Source organism: Mytilus galloprovincialis, chromosome 10 (genome assembly GCF_965363235.1).
Source record: "Mytilus galloprovincialis chromosome 10, xbMytGall1.hap1.1, whole genome shotgun sequence".
Taxonomy (NCBI): domain Eukaryota; kingdom Metazoa; phylum Mollusca; class Bivalvia; order Mytilida; family Mytilidae; genus Mytilus; species Mytilus galloprovincialis.
Window position 1 is genome coordinate 9,155,819 of NC_134847.1, and position 24,198 is coordinate 9,180,016.

The window sequence follows — 24,198 nt, forward strand, 5'->3', positions numbered from 1 at the left end:
CACGATGTATAATGCACTATACTATCGTAGGTGAGGCATTCAATCAGTACCGGAGCATAAGAACTACTCATTAGAGAATACTTGCTTGCTGTTGGGTTTGTTACATACATTGACGTCTAACCCACATTCATATATTTTGCATGTATTTATCTTTCCAGGAGGTCATTCATACCAAACTATATAATATATGTTTACTGTGCTTATTTGTTCGCCGAATCTATAAATAAGGTCGCATTAATATTAATTCACGGTACTGTTAACAATACAAAAATGTTATTTATCGTCAAGTTTTAGGTAAATGCTCATAATAATCAAATCGAAAGTTTGATAGTGTAAGATACATAACAATATATTAGAAGAAATGAGAGCATGTTGTAAATCCTGAACATTTAGGAACATCTTTGAAAAAGTTGAAATACAGAACGTCGAACTAAAATGTGTGTTCAGGGTTTTTCTACCTAAGAACTGTCGACTTGTATTTGTTTGGCTCATTCTATTATCTTAATCATGTTAAATGCTAGTCTCGTTACACCAGAGTTATCGTTCTTACTGCGAACTATAACGTCTGGTTGCGATTGTTGAAGTTGATGTAAATCTTCAATTATTCATGAGCCTCTTGTTGGATTCCCAACAAATTTTTCTTATTACGGGATTGGATGATATTATTATAAACACACCCATCTTTATTTATATCAACATGGCGGAAGACCTCTTTAACCATGCCTTAAACGCTGCATTAAGAAAAAGAAATATAACGTATAATCTTAAAACATTACAAAAAGAATGCATACAATCAGTTTTAGAACATAAAGATGTTTTTGGTATGTTGCCAACTGGCTACGGCAAAAGCCTTATTTACACTGTCCTACCGGATTTATTTTTTATACACCAGCAGCTTTCAATTGTCAGCAATATCACACCTGTACTTGAGCGTGATACTTCTATTATAATTGTAATTTCACCTCTCGTTAGTTTAATGAAGGACCAAGAAATCGCTTTCAACACTATGGGTATCGACTGTGCCTATCTTGGTGACATGGACGATAAAGGTAAATACATGTATGCCCTCCTTCCCCAAACTCGCCCCCCCTAAAAAAACCCACACCAACCAATAAATAAATCTTTGTTTACAGTAAGCTATACAAATTAAATTATTCACTTATGGTATCTTACTTGGGTCAATCACAAAAGCAGTACAAAGTGTTAAAGTACATGAATACAAGTCTTTTGTTATAAACAACATTAAAAATACAATGTGCATGCAAGCAGTATAAGATAAACATTATAGATTTCATAATCTATCTCTGTTTGACTTGAGGTTACAGCAATATTAGAAGAAATTATATTTAGATAAACAAAAATATGTTGCTGCTTTTATGTAGGTTCATTAACGATTCTATTCTAAAAGAATTGCAGGACTGAAAGTAAAAGATTGTTTCATATCATTCATATTTTGCAAATTAACTTCCAATTTGAAATTTAAAATGGGTCTTAGATTTTTTTTATAAATTTCACTCAGAGTTTTGAATACAAGCTATAAACCATGCAATGACCATGTTAAATAATTCAGATGAGTAAACCAATGGACACATTTAAATGTGTGTACACAACAATTTTGAAATACATTTTACACCATTAAGCAACATGCACTAGATTACAGGCTTCTGTTTTGTGGGACAGGTAAAAATAAAATTATAAGTACGTCTGAACAAGTGACAACTCTAAGTAAAAATTATATATATATAATATAAGACTATATAATTACTCTAAATAACAGCCCAACCATGTTAGATCTGTACACTTGCTTTTGTTTATGTATACATATATAAAGTCTGTGATGGATTCTATAAAAAACTATATCACATATTATAATGTATATGTACAATATAAATAAGAAGATGCGGTATGAGTGCCAATGAGACAACTCTCCATCCAAGTAACAATGTATAAAAAATTAAACAGTTATAGGTCAAAGTACGGCCTTCAACACGGAGCAAAAGCTCACACCGAACAGTAAGCTATAAAGGGCCCCATAATAACCAGTGTAACACAATTCAAACAGAAAAACCAACGGTCTAATCTATTTACAAAACGAGAAACGAGAAACATATATGAAATATACTAACAAAAGACAACCACTGAACAACAGGTTCCTGACTTAGGACAGGTGCATATAATATATGCAGTGGATTTAAACATTTTACCTGGCGCCAACCTTCACCCTAGACCTGATACAGCAGTACAACATTACAACAATAAAAGACGCACTATAAAATATTAATTGAAATGGCTTAACTCTATCAAAAATATTCATATGAATAAAAAAAAAATACAAACACGAGAACAACACATCTCGTGACAAAGCACAAATACAACAATAAAAACCATGTGTCCATACAATAACGACGTTGGAGTAATAATAAAAAAGGGGGGGGGGGTCATGAAGTAATTGTCTTTACAAAATGGCTGTCGAAAAATCACAACATAGTTTAAGAAATATGTATTATGACAATGCATGTATATAAAAAAATACTTATCGTTATATATAAATACAAAAACTTTCAAAATAACAAAACAAAATGATTAGTTTGTTTTCCAACATGTAATTTTGATGGTCTCAAAGAATCGTTTACCTCTATTTTATGTCTTGTTCAATGTTGTGTGTGGACCTAAAAACACAAAATGAAATTTAATTAAAAATGCTTTAACTGACTTCAGATTGACTGTGTTAAAGAGTTAAAAATATTTAATAAACAATTGAATTGGTTATACTACACAATACAAGACAGACAATCAAACTGAAATGTGGAAAAACAAACAACATTTTCTTGTTTTGTCATTTTGAAAGTTTTTGTATTACAAAGATTATTCATATATATATACAAGTATTTCTACATGTATTCTAATCAGCACAACGATTTAAGATTATGTGCAAATTTGGGCAATCAATTATATATAAATTCATTTGTTTTTTTGTAACCTTTTCAGTGAAACTTAAAAACATAGAGAATGGTCTGGTACCAATATTATTAATGAGTCCAGAGAGTCTATTTAGTGGTAAATGGAGAAATTTGTTGACAAATAAAGTATATCAGTGTCATTTATCAGCAATTGTAATAGATGAAGCTCACTGTGTTGAAGAATGGTGTGTTATTAGATTAGTTCAATAATGGAATAATGTTATTAAAACATCACTCTTGCATTAAGAAAATATCACTTTTTAGTTATATACTTATAGTCTTCATTCCTGATTTTCAAAGAAGCAGTATAGGATATTTTAAAAATTAAATACACAAAAAACAGTTTAAAAACCATACACTGCTGCTTTCAAAACTATTTTTGTGTATTTGATTTCTAATATATAATTCTGTGCAACTCAAGAAACTTTTTTGTATATATATACATTGTATATATATGTGTGTGCGTTGTGTAATTAAAGAGACCATTGTCACCAAAATATGTTACAATGGGTGATTCTTTCTCTTAGGGACATAATAATAAAATAAAAGCTGTTTGTCATAGGATTTTTTTTTGAAATTTGAGGGTGAAATTGCTATAAGAATTTTTAGTCAATCTCTTAGACATAGATATATACATAAATTAAATAATGTTTGAAGAATATGCAGCACCCTGCCTTTATTTTAGGCCAGTAAACAGGATGAAGACTTAAGTTTTTCTCACTTTTCATTTGAAAATTATGATACATTTGATGGGATATTAATTTGGTTATTTAATATATAAGATATTAATTTAATCAATTAAAATGTGCTTGTTCTATCAGCTACAATCCCAACAATTGTCACACTTTTTTTTAATGAAATAGGGAAACTTTCACAATATTTCAGGACTGTTCCATTAAATCATACTTGTAACACAGGGAAGACACATCAAAGTTTCATACATTGATACGTGTTCAACTTACATTTAAAATGGAAAAGAAATCCAAGTCTATCATATTGTTACCCTTTTTGAAAGTGTTTTTCCTGGTATCAAGTCTGTTTTAATGGAAAGCTCTAAGATAATTTAAATGCTATAAAAAAATCATCACTTAATCAATTCACTATCACCAATGCTTTCCACTCACTCACCTGCAATTAAGAAAGAAGGACCATGTCATAGTTCAGAAAAAGACAAGACAAAGACAAAATACATGTATATGTATTGAAGTCTCCAAACAATGATGATGATACAAGCATCTATTTTGGATTTGACAAATGTAAGTAGATCTATACTATAAAATATATATCAAGATATTCTCCATACTTATTTTAAAAAGGCAAGTAAAAAAAAGTTATCAGAAAGTAAATGTACAGCTAAAAGATGAAGAAAAACTGTTGTATGCAAAAACAAATAAAATAATAATAAAGTTGAAAGGAATTTTAGGTTTGCACTCTATCCGTCTGTCAATCTGTCTGTGTGGCAAATCAGCTTTCCAAACTTTTTTTGTCATGCTTGAAGATATTAGTTTGATATTTAGTATATAGTATAACCATGACAACTTACAGATCAAGTTATAATTTGGTTCGGTCTGATGATTTTTTGCAGAGTTATTGTCCTTGGACTTAAAATTCATGTAAGAAATAAATTTTCAACTGTTTTTTTTTGTATAATTTAAATTTATGTGGCGTCACATTTTAAAATAATCCATTATCACATTTCTTTCCAACTCTGATAGTGTCCACACCTGCATTACATGTTACAGGTTTTACTGAACCTCTTTCAAGCTGTTATTAGTCCCCTACCAATGAAGTTGAAGGGGGCTATATGTTTGCACTCTGTCCGTCAGTCCGTCCGTCTGTCTGTCAGTCCGGCAAATCAGCTTTCCTAACTTTTTATGCCCCACCTACGATAGTAGAGGGGCATTATGTTTTCTGGTCTGTGCGTTTGTCTGTCTGTCCTGTGTCAGATTAAAGTTTTTGGTGAAGGTAGTTTTTGATGAAGTTGCCAAACAACTTGAAACTTAATACACATGTTCCTAATGATATGATCTTTTTAATTTAAATGCCAAATTAGAGTTTCGACCCCAATTTTGTGGTCCACTGAACATAGAACATGATAGTGCTAGTGGGGCATCTATGTACTATGGACACATTCTTGTTTTAACATGCTTGAAGATATTGGTTTGATAGTTGGTATATAGTATAACCATGACAAGTTACAGATCAAGTTCTAATTTTGTTCAGGTCGCATAATTTTTTTCAGAGTTAAGGCCCTTGGAAAATTCACATAATCTGTTTAACAAAAAATGTTTTTCATCATGCTTGAAGATATTGAAATTCATATTTGCCACATTCTTTAAACATGACAAGTTATAGATCAAGTGAGAATTTTGATCTGGTCTGATGATTTTTTTTTGCAGAGTTATGGTCCTTGGACTTGGAAAAATCGCATAATCTGTTTTCCCAAAAAAAATTTCATCATGCTTGAAGATATTGACTTCATATTTGCCACATTCTTTAACAATGACAAGTTATAGATCAAGTTAGAATTTTTTCTGGTCTGAGATTTTTTTTGCAGAGTTATGGTCCTTGGACATAGAAAATTCATGCAAGAAATAGATTTTCTACTCCTAACAATTATTAACAGTTGTAATGTTGTAGATGTCCTGAAGATGTCCATGATGAAGGATATTTCTTGGTATTTTTTTTCAAGGGAGATAATTGAAATTACTTTGTTTAAAGATGACAATATGTGGCATTAGGTCTTGTAACTCCTCTTAATGACTTTAGCAATATTAATAAAACTTAATTGTACTCAATTCCAGTACATGACCAGAGAATGTGCATAAAGGAAGATATAATTGGTCTGAAATATTTAAAAGGAGATGCTTAACTTACTTATATGGATGTAGTTATTATTTTTTTCACACATGAACACAGAGATATTTCTAATCAGTATCTATTTAAAATATTCTTTCATTGTGAATATAGCAATATCTAAATGTTTATGTATTTCTTCTATTAAAAGTCATTAATAGTAATAACACATTCATTCTGTGTCAGAAACTATGCTGTGTTAAATATTTAATCACAATCCAAATTCACAGCGCTTCTCCAAAACCGCTTGTCAGATTTACTTAGGGTTTCATAAAATGTTAGACTTATATGTCTAGGGGAGCCATCAATCTTTCGTTTGTGCATTGGGGTATATTTAGAGGTATTTTTAGTGGCCAAAAGAACAGAGGGGTTTACTATAGAACCCTATGGGATTTTATTTTTTTTTAATTTTTCAAATGACTATAACTTAAAAACAGGAAGTGATGAAGACACGCGGTGTGCAGTAATGATCACAGGACAATAAAACAAAACAAATACAATATAAGGTGAGTCACTAGGGGTCAACCCCATCCCCTTCAATTTGAGAATGTTCTAATATCTTGTAAACGGTCCAGATCCCCACCCTTAAATCATATATATTCTTGTATGGATCAATAAAACAAATCAAATGAAATAAAGGGGGAGTCCCCGTGGGGTCACCATTACCCCATTCTGTTTGAGAACTTTTAAATGGTAAAGATACCCACCCCTAAACCATATATATATTCTTGTATAGGACAATAAAACAAATCAAATGAAATATATGGAGTCTCTGGGGTCACACCATCCCCCCCCCCCCCACACACACACACTTTTTTGAAGTCTAGATCCCCACAAAACTCATCACAAAATACAATCATTTCAAATTTTCATTGTCATCAAATCCTTTATATGCGTGAGATCAGACAGTTATAATGGGAAAAATTATAGGAGTAGTACCACAGGGTTTATAATTACAGGGGCTTTGTTTTGGGAGACTTTGTAACAGCATCCTGTTATAATTATGTATTTTCCATTATAGGATGGGGTATCCTTAGTGAGTTGACTCACAGTTTTATGCAATACTCACATAATGCATAATACTGTCCACACTCATCAGTGTCCACTACATTGTTTAAGTATTTATTTATTCTGTCTGTATCCTCATACAGTTAAATTTCGTACCTTCATACCCAGAAAGCAGTCCTTAATTTAATAAAGAACACTGATCATATTTGCACATTCTTACTTTTTTGCAGGTTTATAAACAGGGATTGGGTTATGTATATGCATGTTTAAGAAGATTCTAACCAGCTACTCATGCATTATATGATTAGCTTGTGTTATAAATTAAAATCACATGCTATTTGTATGATCATTTGAGTTGCTAAATTAATCAACTAAGGATCATGATACAACATTGACAGCAAAAATTACAGTATTCTTCTTCTTCTGGTTAAGTACAGTCCTCCCAGGAGATTATTATTGTACATTGAATATTTACATATTCAATGTAAGGAAAACATTGTGTAGAACGTGCATATTTATACAGTGCAGTTGTGCTTAATTTAAATCTGGCTAAAAACCACTTAGCCATCTTACATATCTGGACACCCTGCACTCCTGGTTTGAATGACACTAAGGTGGTGCAGGTAACTAGGGACGCTGGTAGTCCATTCCAACTAATTATGGTTTGTATTTTCTAGTACATTATAGGATGTTGAACAAGGTAAAGTATCCATTTCTGATAGTTGCATGCTTTTATATTGAATCAGATAATTATGTCACAATATCACACAATTTAAATGCACTATTTACCAATACATCAATAGATCTCCATCTGTTCATTGGACACAAATTATAAAACAACTGCTAATTTTCGTTAACTTATTGTAACATTTATTTTAAGACATCTTTGCACCATATGCTGACTTACAGAAATGTTGTACAGTTATATAGTTTAATCATCGCAAGTATTTGATTGTTATTTATTTTATTCCTTTCCACCAAGCATGTAACATTTACATATAAGGGCAACTGGTTGACATAAAAATCATAAAAACATATACAAATGATGTATGCTGGAAAAGGGATCTGTAACATTCTAAGAACATATTCAGTTTTCTGAAGTAGATTGAGAAACCAGGGTTTATATTCCTTTGGAATTATCATTGCATTAAAAGAATTTGGTTATGATATTTTATGTTGGTCATTCAATCAATGAATATTTTAAAACTTAGATTACATCACAAGTTTATACTTTTAAAAGGATGAATTTTTATAAAATTCAACTTCAATAAATAAAATTTTGTCATCAGAAAGATATAACTACAACCTGTATTTTAGGCAAAAGAATTTAATTTGGCTTTGTTTTAAGATTTTACAAATCTGTTGCAATAAGAATAACAAAGAGTGGTTCATTGATTTTGTTCTCTGATTTTTTCATTAATGACTTATTGTTGCCTTTTATTTAAGAGACTAAATTATACCAATTATTTATTCTCTTTAGGGGTAACAAGTTTCGCACAGACTATTATAGAATTGGAGAGTTGAGGAGTTTAGTACCAAAAGCTGTTATATTAGCATTGACCGCTACATCGACATATTCATCAAGAAAGACAATAGCTCATATACTTGGGATGAATGAATATAAACTGGTAATGGGAAGTTGTGATAGGAGTAATATAAACTATTTTGCCCAAAAGGTATCATTTAGATTACATGACAGTTTTCATTGGGTAGTTTCCAGTCTTCGGGACAATTGTGAGCAATCACCAAAAACAATTATATATTGTAGAAACATAAAATCATGTTCACAAATATATTTATATTTTTTATCTGAACTAAGTGAAGCAGCATACATAGGCACCCCATGTGCAAAAAATTGTCTATTTGCCATGTTCCACCATTCCACACCAGACAAAAATAAAAAAAATATTATTGAAAATATGAGAAAAAACAGTATTACACGTGTTGTTATTGCAACAACAGCTTTTGGGATGGGAGTAGATATCCCAGATGTTCGATTTGTTATTCATTGGGGTGCATCCCGTAGCATACAAGGATTTATGCAAGAAAGTGGGAGAGCAGGAAGAGATGGTATTACATCAACATCTGTATGTTATTATCATCCTGTTGATACAGCAAAAAATAGTGCAGATGAACAAATGATCAACTACTGTAAAACAAGTGCATGTAGGAGAAATATTCTGGTTCAACATTTTTCTCCAGATATACCTCAATCTAACACCTCACATCCATGTTGTGATAACTGTATAAAGGAGTGTTCATGTTGTGATTGTTTAATGTTAAACAAAGATTTTATAACAGACAAAGAAGATAACATGCTTTGCGAAATTGATGGTATTAAACCTTATAGGCAAGTCTCTAGTGATCAAAGAAATGCAATTCAAATAGATTTAGAGAAAATGGTCGCTGAATTAGCCAAAGAACATGATCACCTTTCTGTTTTGAGTGTAGACATTTTAACCCATTTTAGCAAACAGATGATATCTGATATTGTAAACAACATTCATTACATTTTTGAAATTTCAGATCTGATGGATAACTTTGTTTATGAAAGAAGAATAGCTGATATGATCATGAATATTATAGACACCCAGTTAGATTGAAACTTAACTTGCATTAGCAAGAGATGTGGTAGTATTGCCAATGATACAATTATTTAGCAGAGACTGATTTACAAACAAAAGCCTTATTGTTACAATGTTGCTAATGAAACACCTATCCATCAGTTCAAATGAACTTGTTATTTACTTTGAAACTATTGACCAGTTGTGATTAGACAATTTTGTAAAATTATTAAAGGAGTAGGTCTGGTAAGAGCCAATTTTGGCCTCCAATTTCAGGTTCATCTAACGAAATATTTTGGACACTTTGTAAACACTTAAGTGTCTATTTCAATTGATTAGATTAATTTTTGTGAAAGATTTAAACAGATTTAGTCATTAAAAATGCTCTAATTCAAGCTTAAATAAGAAAAACATGTCACTTTTCAGATGGTTTTTGTCAAAAATGAAAGTGGCCGCATCTGTGTTCATCGTCAACCTTTATATATATGTTATGTATAATCATCAAATTCAACTTACATTTCAGTATTATGAATGAACACGAATGTGACCACTTTTATTTAAGAAGGAAACCATCTTAAATTTAACTAAAATGTTAAAATACATATATGTAGTGAAGATTTCAGTAATTTAGCATAACTTTAAATTTTGCTAATACCTGATATATGTACATTGTATTGTCAAAAACAGCCTATTATGGAACGCCGTAGCTGCCTTATGTGTACTTGTTTTTAGATACGCTTATACTTTTCAATATATGCACATAGTTTTTCTATATATGCACATACTTTTTCTCTATATGCACATAGTTTACTTTATATGCACATAGTTTACTTTATATGCACATACTTTTTCTATATATGCACATAGTTTTTCTATATATGCACATAGTTTTACTATATATGCACATACTTTTTCTCTATACGCACATACTTGTTCTCTATATGCACATAGTTTACTTTATATGCACATAGTTTTTCTCTATATGCACATCTGTTACTTATTCGTTTTTAATGCGCGGAGTATACGGTTGCACTTTGAATTAAATCGTTTTTCAATTGTGTTCATGTCTCTGGTGGTAACAATGTGTTCTTACAGATGAAATGACCCTATAAGCGCGATTGCAACCGTTCCAGTGCTCGGTTAATACCCTGTTACTTATTCACTTATAATACGTTTGTTGTACGTTGCACCTTTTAAAAAAAAAATTCAATTGTGCCCATGTCTCTTGGTGTAACAATGTATTCTTAGAGATGAAATGACCCTATTAGCGCGCATGTACCCGTTCCAGCGCTCGGTAATTAACCTGTTACCTATTCACTGATAATGCGTTTGTTGTACGTTGCATCTTTTAGAAAAGGATTTTCAATTGTGTCCGTGTCTTTGATGGTAACAATGTGTTTAAAAAAATGATATTACCCTATTAGCGTGCATGTACCCGTTCCAGCGCTCGGTTAATACCCTGTTACCTATTCACTTATAATACGTTTGTTGTACGTAGAACCTTTTAGAAAAGGATTTTCAATTAAGTTCATATCTCTGGTGGTAATAATGTTTTCTAAGAGATAAAATGACCCTATTAGCGCGCATGCACCAGTTCCAGCGCTCTGTTAATACCATGTTACCTATTCACTTTTAATACGTTTTTTGTACGTTGCACCTTTTAGAAAAGGATTTTCAATTTTGTCCATGTCTCTTGTGGTAACAATGTGTTCTTAGAGATGCTATTACCCTATTAGCACGCATGTACCCGTTCCAGCGCTCGGTAAATAACCTGTTACCTGTTATATAAAATTAAAGTATTTACATGTTTCTGCTTTTGCACATATTTTCCTTGGAGAACCCTGACAAATATGGTTGAAAATCAAATATGATGAATAAAAGATAAAAAGTTGCTCTTCTTAATGAACATTTATCATTGTCATAGAAAATTGTAGATTAAAGCAATGTCCCTATTTTTTGGTGGCAGCTTTGTGACAAGTACAGCTTTCTCTTAAATGTTAAATTTACTATTCTAATAAATTCAAACTCTGAATGTTTACACTGCCATTACACATGGAATATTTAAACAAAATCATCCAAAACGTACAAACAAAAATAAGTCTGAACATACTACACTACACATAAAAAGTATTACAAACGTATTATAAGCGAATAAGTAACGAATAGGTAACAGGGTATTAACCGAGCGCTGGAACGGGTACATACGCAGTAATAGGGTTATTTCATCTCTAAGAACACATTGTTACCACCTGAGACATGGACATAATTGAAAATCCTTTTCTAAAAGGTGCAATGTACAACAAACGTATTATAAGTGAATAGGTAACAAATAGGTAACAGGGTATTAACCGAGCGCTGGAACGGGTACATACGCGCTAATAGGGTCATTCAATCTCTAAGATCACATTGTTACCACCAGAGACATGAACACAATTGAAAATCCTTTTCTAAAAGGTGCAACGTACAACAAACGTATTATAAGTGAATAGGTAACGAATAGGTAACGAATAGATAACAGGGTGTCAACCGAGCGCTGGAACGGGTACATGCGCGCTAATAGGGTCATTTCATCTCTAAGGACACATTGTTACACCAAGAGACATGGGCACAATTGAATTTTTTTTTAAAAGGTGCAACGTACAACAAACGTATTATAAGTGAATAAGTAACAGGGTATTAACCGAGCACTGGAACGGTTGCAATCGCGCTTATAGGGTCATTTCATCTGTAAGAACACATTGTTACCACCAGAGACATGAACACAATTGAAAAACGATTTAATTCAAAGTGCAACCGTATACTCCGCGCATTAAAAACGAATAAGTAACAGATGTGCATATAGAGAAAAACTATGTGCATATAAAGTAAACTATGTGCATATATAGTAAAACTATGTGCATATATAGAAAAACTATGTGCATATATAGAAAAAGTATGTGCATATAAAGTAAACTATGTGCATATAAAGTAAACTATGTGCATATAGAGAAAAAGTATGTGCATATATAGAAAAACTATGTGCATATATTGAAAAGTATAAGCGTATCTAAAAACAAGTACACATAAGGCAGCTACGGCGTTCCATAGCCTATATTTATGTATCAGAAGCATTCTACTTTCCAATGAATAGCTAAAAGATTACAATTTCACAATTTTGTAAAACTGCTATATTTTGGAGCAAAAAACGGGTCTTACTGAACCTACTCCTTTATTCACATCTTTCATATTATTAAAAAGCACAAACCGAGGTCTAATAATATTTGTTATCATTTCAGTTAATTCTGTTGGGTTGTACTCTTGAATATAAAATAATAGAATTTTGTATGATTGCCTATGCATTAGTTCAAATGAAGTGAGTGTAAGCAATTATAGGTCAACATATAGCCTTCAAACATGAGAAAAACATATACCATATGTAGCTATAAAAGGTCACTTTTCTTGAATTTACCTTGCTTTCCACAGGAGAACCATCATACAAAATCATCACCCAAGTTGGCACTATATAGAGGGTGTGGAGCAAGAGGGTGAAATTTGGTTGATGGTTATTAATGGTACCACTAAACTTGATGCTAGGGGATGTCTTGACCTTGTTGTAGGGTATGATTCATTCATTGTTATCTGTCTAATTTATTAAAAAAATATTTTTTGAAAAAGTGATCATCTGATGGGATACTCAAGTAAAGGCTCCTGACTAGGGACAGGCAAATATCAAATGTGGAAGGGTTAAACATGGTTAAGCGCTCTACCCTCCCCTAACCTGGAACTGTGGTGTAACAGTACAGAATAAGGACATAAGAACAAGCTTTGATAATTACGGCGTTATTTTTTCATCTTAAATGCCAAAAGTGAAAATTTTATTTGAATGTTTTATAGATGTTTCTTGTTTTGTTAATAAATTAGAGTGTTGGTTTTCCCGTTTGAATGTGTTTCACTGGTCATTTTGGGGCTCTTTATAGCTTCCTGTTCTGTGTGAGCCACATCTCCTTGTTGGAGGGCATACTTTGACCTATAATTGTTTAACTTTAAATACTTTTTGACTAGGATGGAGATTTGTCTGATTGGCACTCATACCACCTCTTCTTATTTATATATGTATAATGATAAAAACTTGTAACATAAGTGTAATAAAAATTTGCCTTTATATATTGCTATCACGTTGTCGTCGTAGACATTTTAGTTTCCGGACAATAACTTTACTTTAAAACAAGGAATTATTTGAATCTAGAATAATTTTCAATTCTGGAAAATTGAACAAAAATTATGATGAAAACTAAACCAACTAAATAGGGTTAGCCATACGTGCATGGCTAAGGGTGGTAGGTTAGTTCATACCGAAATAATAGTGAAAGTAAAATTAGCATTAGCCATGCATGCATGGCTAACCCTATTTAGTTGGATTACTTTTCTTCATATATTTTTATCAATTTTCCAGAATTCAAAATTATTCCTAATGCAAATAATTCCTTGTTTTAAGTGGTTGGATCTCTATGAAACTTCAACAAAAGGTTCAATACCCAAAAATGAAGGTTGGGATTGGTTTTGGGGGTGATGGTTCCACTCGTTTAGGGAAAAGGGGCCAAAACGAGCATTTTTCTGGTTTCTGCACAATATCTTGTGAATAACTTCTTTTTTGATTGCTCCAAAATTGTACCACAAGGTTAAATACCACAAGTAGAAGGTTTGGATTGATTTTGGGGGTAATTGCCAAAACCGTTCAGGAAAGAGGGGCAAAAAAGGGTCAAAAAGAAACATTTTTCTAGTTTTCAGACAATAACTTGTGTGAAAGTGTATGGATATCTTTTAAATTGTACCACATTATACAAAATAAAATTTCTTTGAATAAAAAAAAATTTTGGGGTGTAAATTTTTTTTTTGGTGATGGGGGGTGGGCCATTTTTATTTTTTCAAATTATAGGTTTTTCTCAAAACTCATTTTGTATATAACAGTTTGACTAAGTATTGAGTAAAACTACAATTGAAAATAAATTCAAATTATTTAACCAATTTCAAGTTTTTGACTACATTTATTTTTTGTAAAATATTTAATTAAAATCCAAATTCAGACCTGCATCAAGCTTGAATATTGTGTCCATTTTTGACCTTACTGTTCAGCATTGGACATCTGCAGACATATCTAGCTGCACTAGGCAAGGCACATTTTTAGCCAATGGTATTTAGATAAGAAATACTTTACAGCAGGACAAGGGAGAATTTAACTTCAATGTTCTTATAGGCATAGCTAAAAAGCAAGGAAGGTTTTCATAATTTAATTGAAGCATACTCCTAATAATTATTAGGTATGTGATTGAATGTTATGATTTTTATAAGTTATAATAACAAAATAGTTTCTGACAATAGAAATAGTATAATTGTGATTATAATAACAGATCTATTACAGATAAATACAATGTAAATGTTTGAAATACAAATTAAACTAATTGAAAACTTAGAATTGTTTTTTACTGCTCAATCAAAAAATTAACTGAATTAATGAGTATAATAACTTTGCCATGTCACTGAGAGATGACTAATGCGTTATTTTTTCATCTTAAATGCCAAAAGTGAAATAGTTGAATACGGACATTTTTTTTGGGTAACTTTTTTCAAACAACAAGTGGTATAACAAGTATAAATCAAAAACATCAAAGTAACAAAGAATGACAAAATTAGGTTTATCATAAAAACTAAAAATTAAATACTACATCAAAAACTATATTTACTGATCATGCCAAAATAATCAAAGATGAAAAAAAACACATTTATGAAGTGAATTATTTATAAAATGAGTATTATTTCAATGAAAGACAATTCTTTGCTTTTAATTTTTATAATTAACTCAATTTGGACAATGTATTTTTTTATTGATATGTACATGTTAAGTTTATTTTTTTGTTCTTATTCATTTTAGAATTTTTTTAACATCAGAATGATTCTGTATTGTAAATAGACATCTGTAATAAAATAATGAAAGGAAGAAAGATCCACCCACTACTCATTGACTATTTTTTAGCTCATCTTTCATTCTTTCTTTTTTTCACTTGACCCATTTAAGACCATTTTTCACATTTAATTTTCCATTTTCCTTAACTTGTAAATATCTGTCAAACAACTTAAACAATAACAAGTCAACTTGAACTGAATGTTTGTAAGTGTATCTAGTATACATTTTATAATTTAATTCTAACTCATATAAAAAAAGACAGATGTTGCTTAATAGAATATAGGTATAAAAACATTTTTCTACTTCATGTATCTTAAAAACTAAATCACATAGAGCAAACCAGGTTGTGAAGTAAAATGATCTACAGGTAAAGTTCTTCATGAAAATGAGAAGTAAAACTGATACCTAGCACAACATACATAAATATATACCAAAAATAAAGTATGGATTATTATCCAATATAAGCTTCAGATAAAATAACATTTTTAAAGCATCATATAAAATTTTAAAAAGTTATTTCCAGTACAACATGAGTGTGGTGGAGGTGCACTTCCAAAAATTCTAGGTTACTTTACTTATAAAATTATTTTTACAAAAACAACATAAAAAGATAATAATCTCCAAATGTATTGTTCATAGCCTTCTTTACAAATTGAATCCAACATGATTGTTTTAGTTAGATTATCATGTACTATTATGAATAACTGTCAATTGTTTGTTAAAAGTGCTATAGTATTTAACGTATTTAATGTACAAGAACAATACTTTTATTTGTGTAATTAAATGTTATTAATGTTATTTTATGTACACAGTGAAATCTGTCTAAACAGAACCTAGTACAATGTATAAACAAAAAAAATGTCTTCACAAAACATGTTTTTAAGTTCAGTTATTTCAAATATTATGCAATTTGAACATGAATAAACCAATTATATTTCAAAACTGAACAAAAACTGGTCCCTACAAAGTTATGTTTAGACAGATTTCACTGTACTAGTATAGCTACTAAAGTATACTGTATTTTCTTTTATAAATCCACACTTTCAAATAACTTAAAAACATAAAACATCATATAAAATTTCAAAAAGTAATTTCAAGTACAACCTTTAAATAATCAACATGTTAGTAACATGAGCATGGTGGAAGTAAAACTAGAAAAAATATTAAAAATAAAATTTGTTTTTTGCACAAGTTTCCAAAACTTCTTGGATACTTTACTTTGAAATTGATTTTAGATAAAAACATAATAAAAATGATAAGAATCTCTTGTTAAGTTTTATATAACTTGAACTACATTTTAAGAGAAAAAACATGCAATTCACTTAATATTCATGGCCAAAAACTGCACATCAGTTTTCAAAAAGGTGATATTGATTTGATATACATTTCATTATCTATAAATGATACATTGGAAAAAAACTACACTTATACAATTTTAAAGATATTTGATTTCAAAATAATGTTAGTTTTTGTAGCTTACTAAACAAAGAACAATTTTAAATGTTCCTTTATTATGTTCATATAATTAAAATCAGATTTATATTTTGGTAGTCTTGAAAAAAATCAGTCTTCACTCTTCTGTATTTTTGTTTATATATTTAATAAATTTTGAACATTTATTTTGTTTATACTTTATATTTAGAATTATATATATTAGCTGTCTAAAGAATAGGGATATATTTTAATGCTTAAGCTACAAATGTAGTTATAAAATTAAATATAGATATGACATTAAAATGCATTTTTGCGCAAGGCATACTCTCCCTTTTTTTGGATGATGTATGTTTGAAATTCCTTAATGTCAATACTTTGAAACATATCTTTTTTGTCTTGTTTAATTGCAGAATGCTCCCTTCCTGGTACTTTCTTGAAGACATTCACATCTACCAGCTGTTTCACCAAAGTTTTTCTATCTTTGTCAAGCTTTTGTGTACGGTGAAAAGCAGATACTGGTGCAAGTTTTAATTGGGAATGTAAATTTTCTTCTATGGCATTTGTTGCCATCATAGTTTTCCCGATTCTTTCTACCACTTCTGCTGAATGGTTTGGACCGAGTAACTTTACTCTTTGTTTAGCATATTTATTAAGAAGTTCCATAACATAGTCGCCATCTAGGTTGTGACCTTCTCCACCCCTGAGGTTAATGAAGCGGTTATGGATAACTTCATGCCTTTGCCTAGGGGTGTACAAGGCATTAACACCTGCCATTAAAAGAAATCCTTCGAGACGATATTTAGTTTTATGTGCCTGATGGTAAAGAAGTGTGGCATACTTCCAGTGTCGAAGAATCCTAATTCCATCTCCATATCTGGTTGCTAAAATAGATATTTTCCTTAGCATTCCCAGCTTGCAGAAATTAGTGGCATAACTATAAACATAATCATCCTGTTGGTGCAATTCGTTGGTGTCTTCCCCTGATTCTAAATTATCAATCGAACTTTCAATGTCATTTAAAAAATATTTATCTACAATTTGTCCACATAATTGGAAAATGTAATGTTTTTGTGTATGGGCATCTGCCAAGTGCAAACCTTTTGGCAGTTTTGGACACTTACTGGACATATCATTCATTTCCAAATGCTTCAAAGCAGCAGCAATTACATGGGCTTCTGTTGTTAAATCAATGAATTCACCATCAGCATGGTAATCCTTTGAAACTTTGGTAACTACATTTCGTCTATTTATCAGATTTCGGAGCTGATATAGAGTTCCAGCATCTCTACAGCTTGTAGTCAAATAGAACTTGTCCATAATTACCTGAAATAAATAACACATACATGTATAAAATAAAGGATTAGATACATAGAAATGTTACAGGGAAACCTTTGTAAAGCAAATCCCATAGGGCAACAAACCTTTAAAGGGACTGATTAAAATTTATCTAGGCATGGGACCAGTGCAAATTGGAATGGGACATGCACTGTTTTAAAGCAAAATTTCCAGGGGAAGTTTTTTGGTATTTGGTTTAATGCTGTCAATCCTATTATGTTATAAAAAATAAGTAAAAAAGCTACAAACTTCTGTTTGAATAAAATACAGATGGTCACGTTTAAAATTTTAAATACCTTTTCAAAATCAACTTTGATTTTTATGAAATTTATCTTGTATCTCTTTCATATACTCTTTTAAAAAATCTGTATATCAAAGTATCAATGTGATTTAAACTTTTTTATAGCTCATTCAATTTCGCACTGGTCCAATGCCTTGAAAACTTTTGACCGGTACTTTATACTATCACTTGTCCTCTGTCATCTTTCTTCCTAAACTTTTCATACAGGTCCACTGTTTCAGGTAAGGGTGAGGGGTGGCGCCTTTTTATACATCTAAACCAACTGCCTTTAAATGTACCCGTCTTATGTCAGGAGCCTGTTGTTCAGTGGTGTGTTTTTAGGGTGTGGTTTGTTTGTGTATCTTGTTTCTCATGTGTATATAGATTAGACAGTTGGTTTTCTTGTTTGATTTGTTTTAAACTGGTAATTTTGGTGCCCTTTACAGCTTGCTGTTTGTTGTTAGGTATAAGGCTCAACTTTGAATGCCATACTTTGACTTACAATTGTTAACTTTAAATACATTGTGACATGGACACAGAGTTGTCTCATTGGCACTCATACCACATCTTCTGATTTATAATGTAGTAAAAAAAATCTATTTCACCAGAATTGGATAAAAAATTGTTTATCCTGGTTAAAAATTTCAAAAACTCAATCTATCTAAAATAAATAACCTGCAAAAAGTTCATCTTTTCATGGAAATCTTCCACCATTGCAAAAACTCCTTCCAATCTTTCCTCTGGGGTGTCTCCATCTAGTCTGGCCATATGAGCACACCTAATTCTCTCTACAGACAACTGATCACCTCCAACTGCTATAGGTCTGAGACCTGCATTAGTTTCATCTCTTCAAAATAGTTTTAAAAAATAATTATTTTTGAGGTAAAAATATTACAGTTATTTGCACTTTTGGACACTCATTAGGAAGGTATTGCTTATAAATACAATAGGACCACTATTTTTTGTTGTCCCCTTGCTGGCCAAATTATTTATTTTCTCTAAATTCAGAATCAAAATCTTTATTTACGAAAAAACCATTCCCTGCCCCCTGCAAGTTAAATGGTCCATTCCTTAGTCCTTATGAAAATCTATAACTATATTGAAGTTCAAGGTCATAGGTCAGTGGCACAGTGGTACTTACAATTTACTTTACCACCCTTGTGAATACACAAGAATCTAAATTTTTTAATGAGTTTTGACATACTTTATCTTTAGAAAAATCTTGAGCTATTTTAATTTTCAAGGTCAAAAGTAAAGGTCACAGAGTTAAATCTTTCAACATTATATGTCAAAGGTCATTAACATTGTCAAGTCTTTACACAGCAAGGGGATACCAGGCTTCATGTAAATATGAATTGGTAAATATTAGCTTAATAGATGCATTGTATAGAACCTTTAAGGCTGTAAAAGGATACATTCAATTTTGGTTATAACAAAGAGTTTTTAAGGCAAATGCAATGCCCATAGTGTTATTATTTTTATACTGTATGTGTCATTTCTTTTTAAACTTAGACAGAATCCAGACTGTAATTCGCAGCAGCAATCACCTTATATCCTCTTTAGCAAGTTCTACTTCTGATCTTGTACCAGGAACGTATTGTTGCAGATACCTCAAAATCTCAATCATTTCACTTGTTTTATTTTCATTGAGGGGTAGAATGCCTAGTGGTACCTAAAATTAAAATTATTCATTTATGTTAAGATTATTGTCAAGACATTTTTCAATTGTTATTAAATGAAAATAAATATTTGAGTCTTTAAATTGGTGGATTAATAGGTGTTAAACATTAAGTGTCAAATATTGGAAGAGCATGTAATTGATTTTCAAACAGACCATTTACGGATTTACATGCTGACTTCACAATGAAACAATATTGCCCTTGACAAATATTTGGTACTATTTTTAGATATGAGAATATCTGTCATTTTTCAAAGTAAGAAGTACAATGTGTAGAGCTTAGAATGTGCAAAATGTAAATCCAACTGTTTGCCAAGATAAATCCAATAAGACTAGCTGGCATCCACAAGACATATATAGAGTCATGTGTCCATTGTTGATGGCAAAGACAGTTAATGCTGGACCTTTTTGTTGTGAACTCAAATATTTGGCTTTTCACTCCAGTTATTTAAACTTATTTTGTAGCATTGGTGTTTCTCGTTCCTATATTACCTATGCAGTATTTTGCGGAATGATTTTTTTGTCTTTGAAGGGTTATTCATTTTTACCTTATTGTTGTAGATTTTACTTAAAAAATTATTTTTTTATTATTGTCTTCTGCTTTTTTTTATAAATTTTGAATGTTTAATTTATCAGATGTTCTCAATTATGTATGTGTATAAAGCCTTACCACTGTTGATTTTTGTTTCATCTGCTCGCTATATTGGTGGTAGAAACCTTCTGGTATACATTTCTGGTATGGCATAAAACTTGTAAGGTGTTTTGTTAGAATTGAAGCTGTAACCTGAATCATATCAGTCCTTAATGAGGATATGTCATCACAGTTTGGCAGAAAATCTCCAATTGGAATATGCTGTAAATTTCCAATTGGTCTCTCATTAGGAAGGTCTTCACAAATAACTCTGTCTTTAATTGCCATTAATTGTATGTAATGCTTCGATTCATTTTGATGGTCTTCTGTCATATTACGCACTTTGATGTGGAAATCTAAGTTGTCTAAATTAAACCTATATGCAGGATTTAAATCACTGGTGTTTGTTTGCGATTTGGTTTCATTTGGTTTTGAATAGCCATGATCTGTATCGACAGTTGTAGAAGAAACAGTGCCAGGTCTTGAATATGAATGATCCATGCTAGAATCATTACAAAGGTTTTTATTGATGGAAGATCTTATATTGTCCTCAACATTTTTTTTTAGTTCAAGCATACACTTTTCGGTTTTCACTTTGAGCTTATGCAAATCTCTATTGACAGTACTGTATGAATTGCAAATACCAAGCTTTGAAAGCAGAAAGTATCCCTTCTTTTGCAGTTGGTTGTTGTACAGGGATATGCCAACAGATCTTTGTAATGAATTCAAAAAAACATTGCGGGTATGAAATAAAATGGAAGCAGCTGTTACTACTCTGATGTCATTAGTAACACCTCTCCCATTCATCCCTGCAGAACTTAAAATAGACCAAAACAGAGGATTGTCCCTTTGCAATTCATCAGACATACTCTTAAAGTTCAGTTTATCTATATCCTCTATTTGTTCTGTGAAGCATGTTTTTTCTTTTTTTGCACAATTTGAGCATATCTTTTTAATTACATTACATATACCAGTAATGGTCTGTTTTCTGATGTCTTCAGATTGGTGGTTTAACAAAGATTTTACGGCCCAAAAAACACTGCCATTTGCAATGTGGTGAATTGTTTTAGACAATTTTCTTTTATTGTTAACTGATCTGTACTGTACCATTTCATATCTGTAATTTTCACCTGTTAGGTTCTTCTTTGAAGATTTATCAAGAGAAGGACATGGTTCAAATGTTTGACATGATTTTTCTATTGTAGAAGGTGCTTGACAAGATTTTCCAACATCATGTGCAAATTCTGTTTGACAATACTGGTTGACATTGAGATTTATTTTGCAGTGTGGAGTCTTTTCTGGTATTAATTCCTGTTTGTTTGTTTCAAAACCTATAATAATATATACTATGCATTATAACCAGCTGAATAAAAAGGTTGAAATATTTGATTTCAGTAAATTGAAAAGATCATTGATTAGATTTATATCCCAAGAAGATAAATATGTTTTTCAACCTAGTTTTATGACCGTTCTTGTAAATAAGTCAACCTGCTCTGGTTCACATTTTTCCAAAAAATAATATATAAAGCGTACTTACTTGATCAGTAAAGATTTATATTTATATCTCGCAATTCATATTACATAAAAGATTACTGCTCATAACTTGTATTCCATTTCTTGTCCATGTAATATCCATTTGTAATGTGCTTCTTGATCAAAAGTTGCTGATATTTGACTCATTCAAAATAATGTCTGCACTGCAAACTTATATTTAAAAATAACAGTTTGACAGATGCATAACTATTTAAGAATGGCCAGTATTAAAAGCTTTGTGAACATGCAGTGCTTGAACTGAAAAGAAACTAGAGTGGTCATTAAGAAATGATATGCATTGCTATATTTAGTAAACAATATCTCATATATAGGGATTTTGATACAGTGTCCATAGGCTAATTAAAGCTAACAACTTGGCCCATTATTTATACAAAAATTAGCAGAGTGGAATGAAACATGTAATCTATCTTTAAACCTTCATATTAGGCAAAGATAAAAAAAATAACTTCAATATCTTAAGAAATTTTGAAAAACTTCATATTAACATATTTGTTTTCTCAAGTGCACAAATACATGTCCAAAACCCGTTATTTTAGCATAAATCAGCACAGCAGAAAAACTATTATTTTATAGTATAACTATTATTTTAATTAAATTTTACAACTCAAAAGCCGGTTATTTTGGCCAAGATCAGCAGAATGGAAACGTTAACTTTATCTGTAAGTTTTATAAGTGGACCTGAATAAACAAAAAAATCAAGTACTGTAAATATCTTTAGTTGTTTAAAAAAGTGAGCATATTTGGTTTTGATGGAATGACAGAATAGCACTGTAAATTACTCACTGCCCATATTCAAACTCTGTCAGAGTGTTTTAGTTGTTAGGATTGTATACAAGTTTAATAAAATTTGAAACAAGTGTGGACACAGATCAGCATGGATAGTATCCAGCATTCTGAGAGTATTGCATGGCAATACATAGTCCCCTACCAGTAAAAATTCATTTTTCCCGAAAACAAAATTTGAACTTGATGTGTAAATTGTCATGTTAAAACTATTAATACCAAATATCAAATCAATATAACGGTAGTCAGGCATGACCAACAAAGAGTGCAGAAAATTGGTTAATAATGTGATTTTTCTAGGTCTAAGGATCATATAACGCTGCAAAATATCATCAAATCAGAACAAAATTTAAACTTGATCTGTAACTTGTAATGGTAAAACTATAAACAAAATATCAATCAAACTCTTTAAGTATGACAAAAAAAATAGTGAAAAATTTATTTCTTGCATGATTTTTTTAAGTCCCAAGGACCATAATTTGCAAAAAAATCATCAGACCGGAACAAAATTCTAACTTGATCTATAACTTGTCATGGTTAAACAATATGGCAAATATGAGGTCAATATCTTCAAGTGTGACAAAAAAAAGTGTCGAAAACAGATTACTTATGTGATTTTTCTAAGTCTAAGGGCCATAACTCTGCAAAAAATCCCCAGACCGGAACAAAATTAGAACTTGATCTGTAACTTATCATGGTTATACTATATACCAAATATCAAACCACTAACTTCAAGCATGACAAAAAAAGTGTGTAAAGCTGATTTGCCGGACTGAAGGATTGACAGACGGACTGACTGACGGACAGAGTGCAAACCTAAAGTCCCCTTCAACTTCGTTGGTAGGGGACTACTTAGGACAGACCGAAGGATGGACAGATAACAAGGGTAACACTTAAATGTACCCTTTGCCTTGCTGCAGGGACATAAAAAGACACAATTATGAAGTAGAATGCTTACTCATTGCCCATTAAAAGGATATTTGTTGTATCATAACAGTTTGATATGAATTAAATGTACTACAAATGTATTTATTCAGTTACATCTTCTGATTTTTAAAGTGATTATTGAACTGAAAAAATGTTTTTTTCTTGCACTAGTTTGTATAATAAAAGTTGTTTTATATGCATTGTAGTTTTCCCCCTTTTCAAAAACATGCTAAAATTTACACCAACA

The 24,198-nt window shown here is 31.1% G+C and overlaps 1 protein-coding gene across 1 annotated transcript; it reads right to left on the reverse strand.

Moving 5' to 3' along the window:
- Positions 1–16,409: 16,409 nt before the first annotated feature.
- Positions 16,410–19,218, reverse strand: LOC143049776 (uncharacterized). Its single transcript, XM_076223506.1, has 2 exons — positions 19,054–19,218; positions 16,410–18,086 (listed from the first exon to the last, which is right to left on the reverse strand). The coding sequence occupies exons 1-2, from the start codon at positions 19,144–19,146 to the stop codon at positions 17,061–17,063; spliced, it is 1,119 nt and encodes a 372-aa protein (XP_076079621.1). The 5' UTR covers positions 19,147–19,218; the 3' UTR covers positions 16,410–17,060.
- Between the last annotated feature and the right edge of the window lie 4,980 nt (positions 19,219–24,198).

Excerpts from the sequence above, each read along its gene's own strand:
- LOC143049776 (XM_076223506.1), bottom strand. The coding sequence starts at position 19,146 with ATGGCCAGACTAGATGGAGACACCCCAGAGGAAAGATTGGAAGGAGTT. Across the intron at positions 18,087-19,053 it reads AAAAGATGAACTTTTTGCAG|GTAATTATGGACAAGTTCTA; the intron begins GTTATTTATTTT and ends TATTTATTTCAG.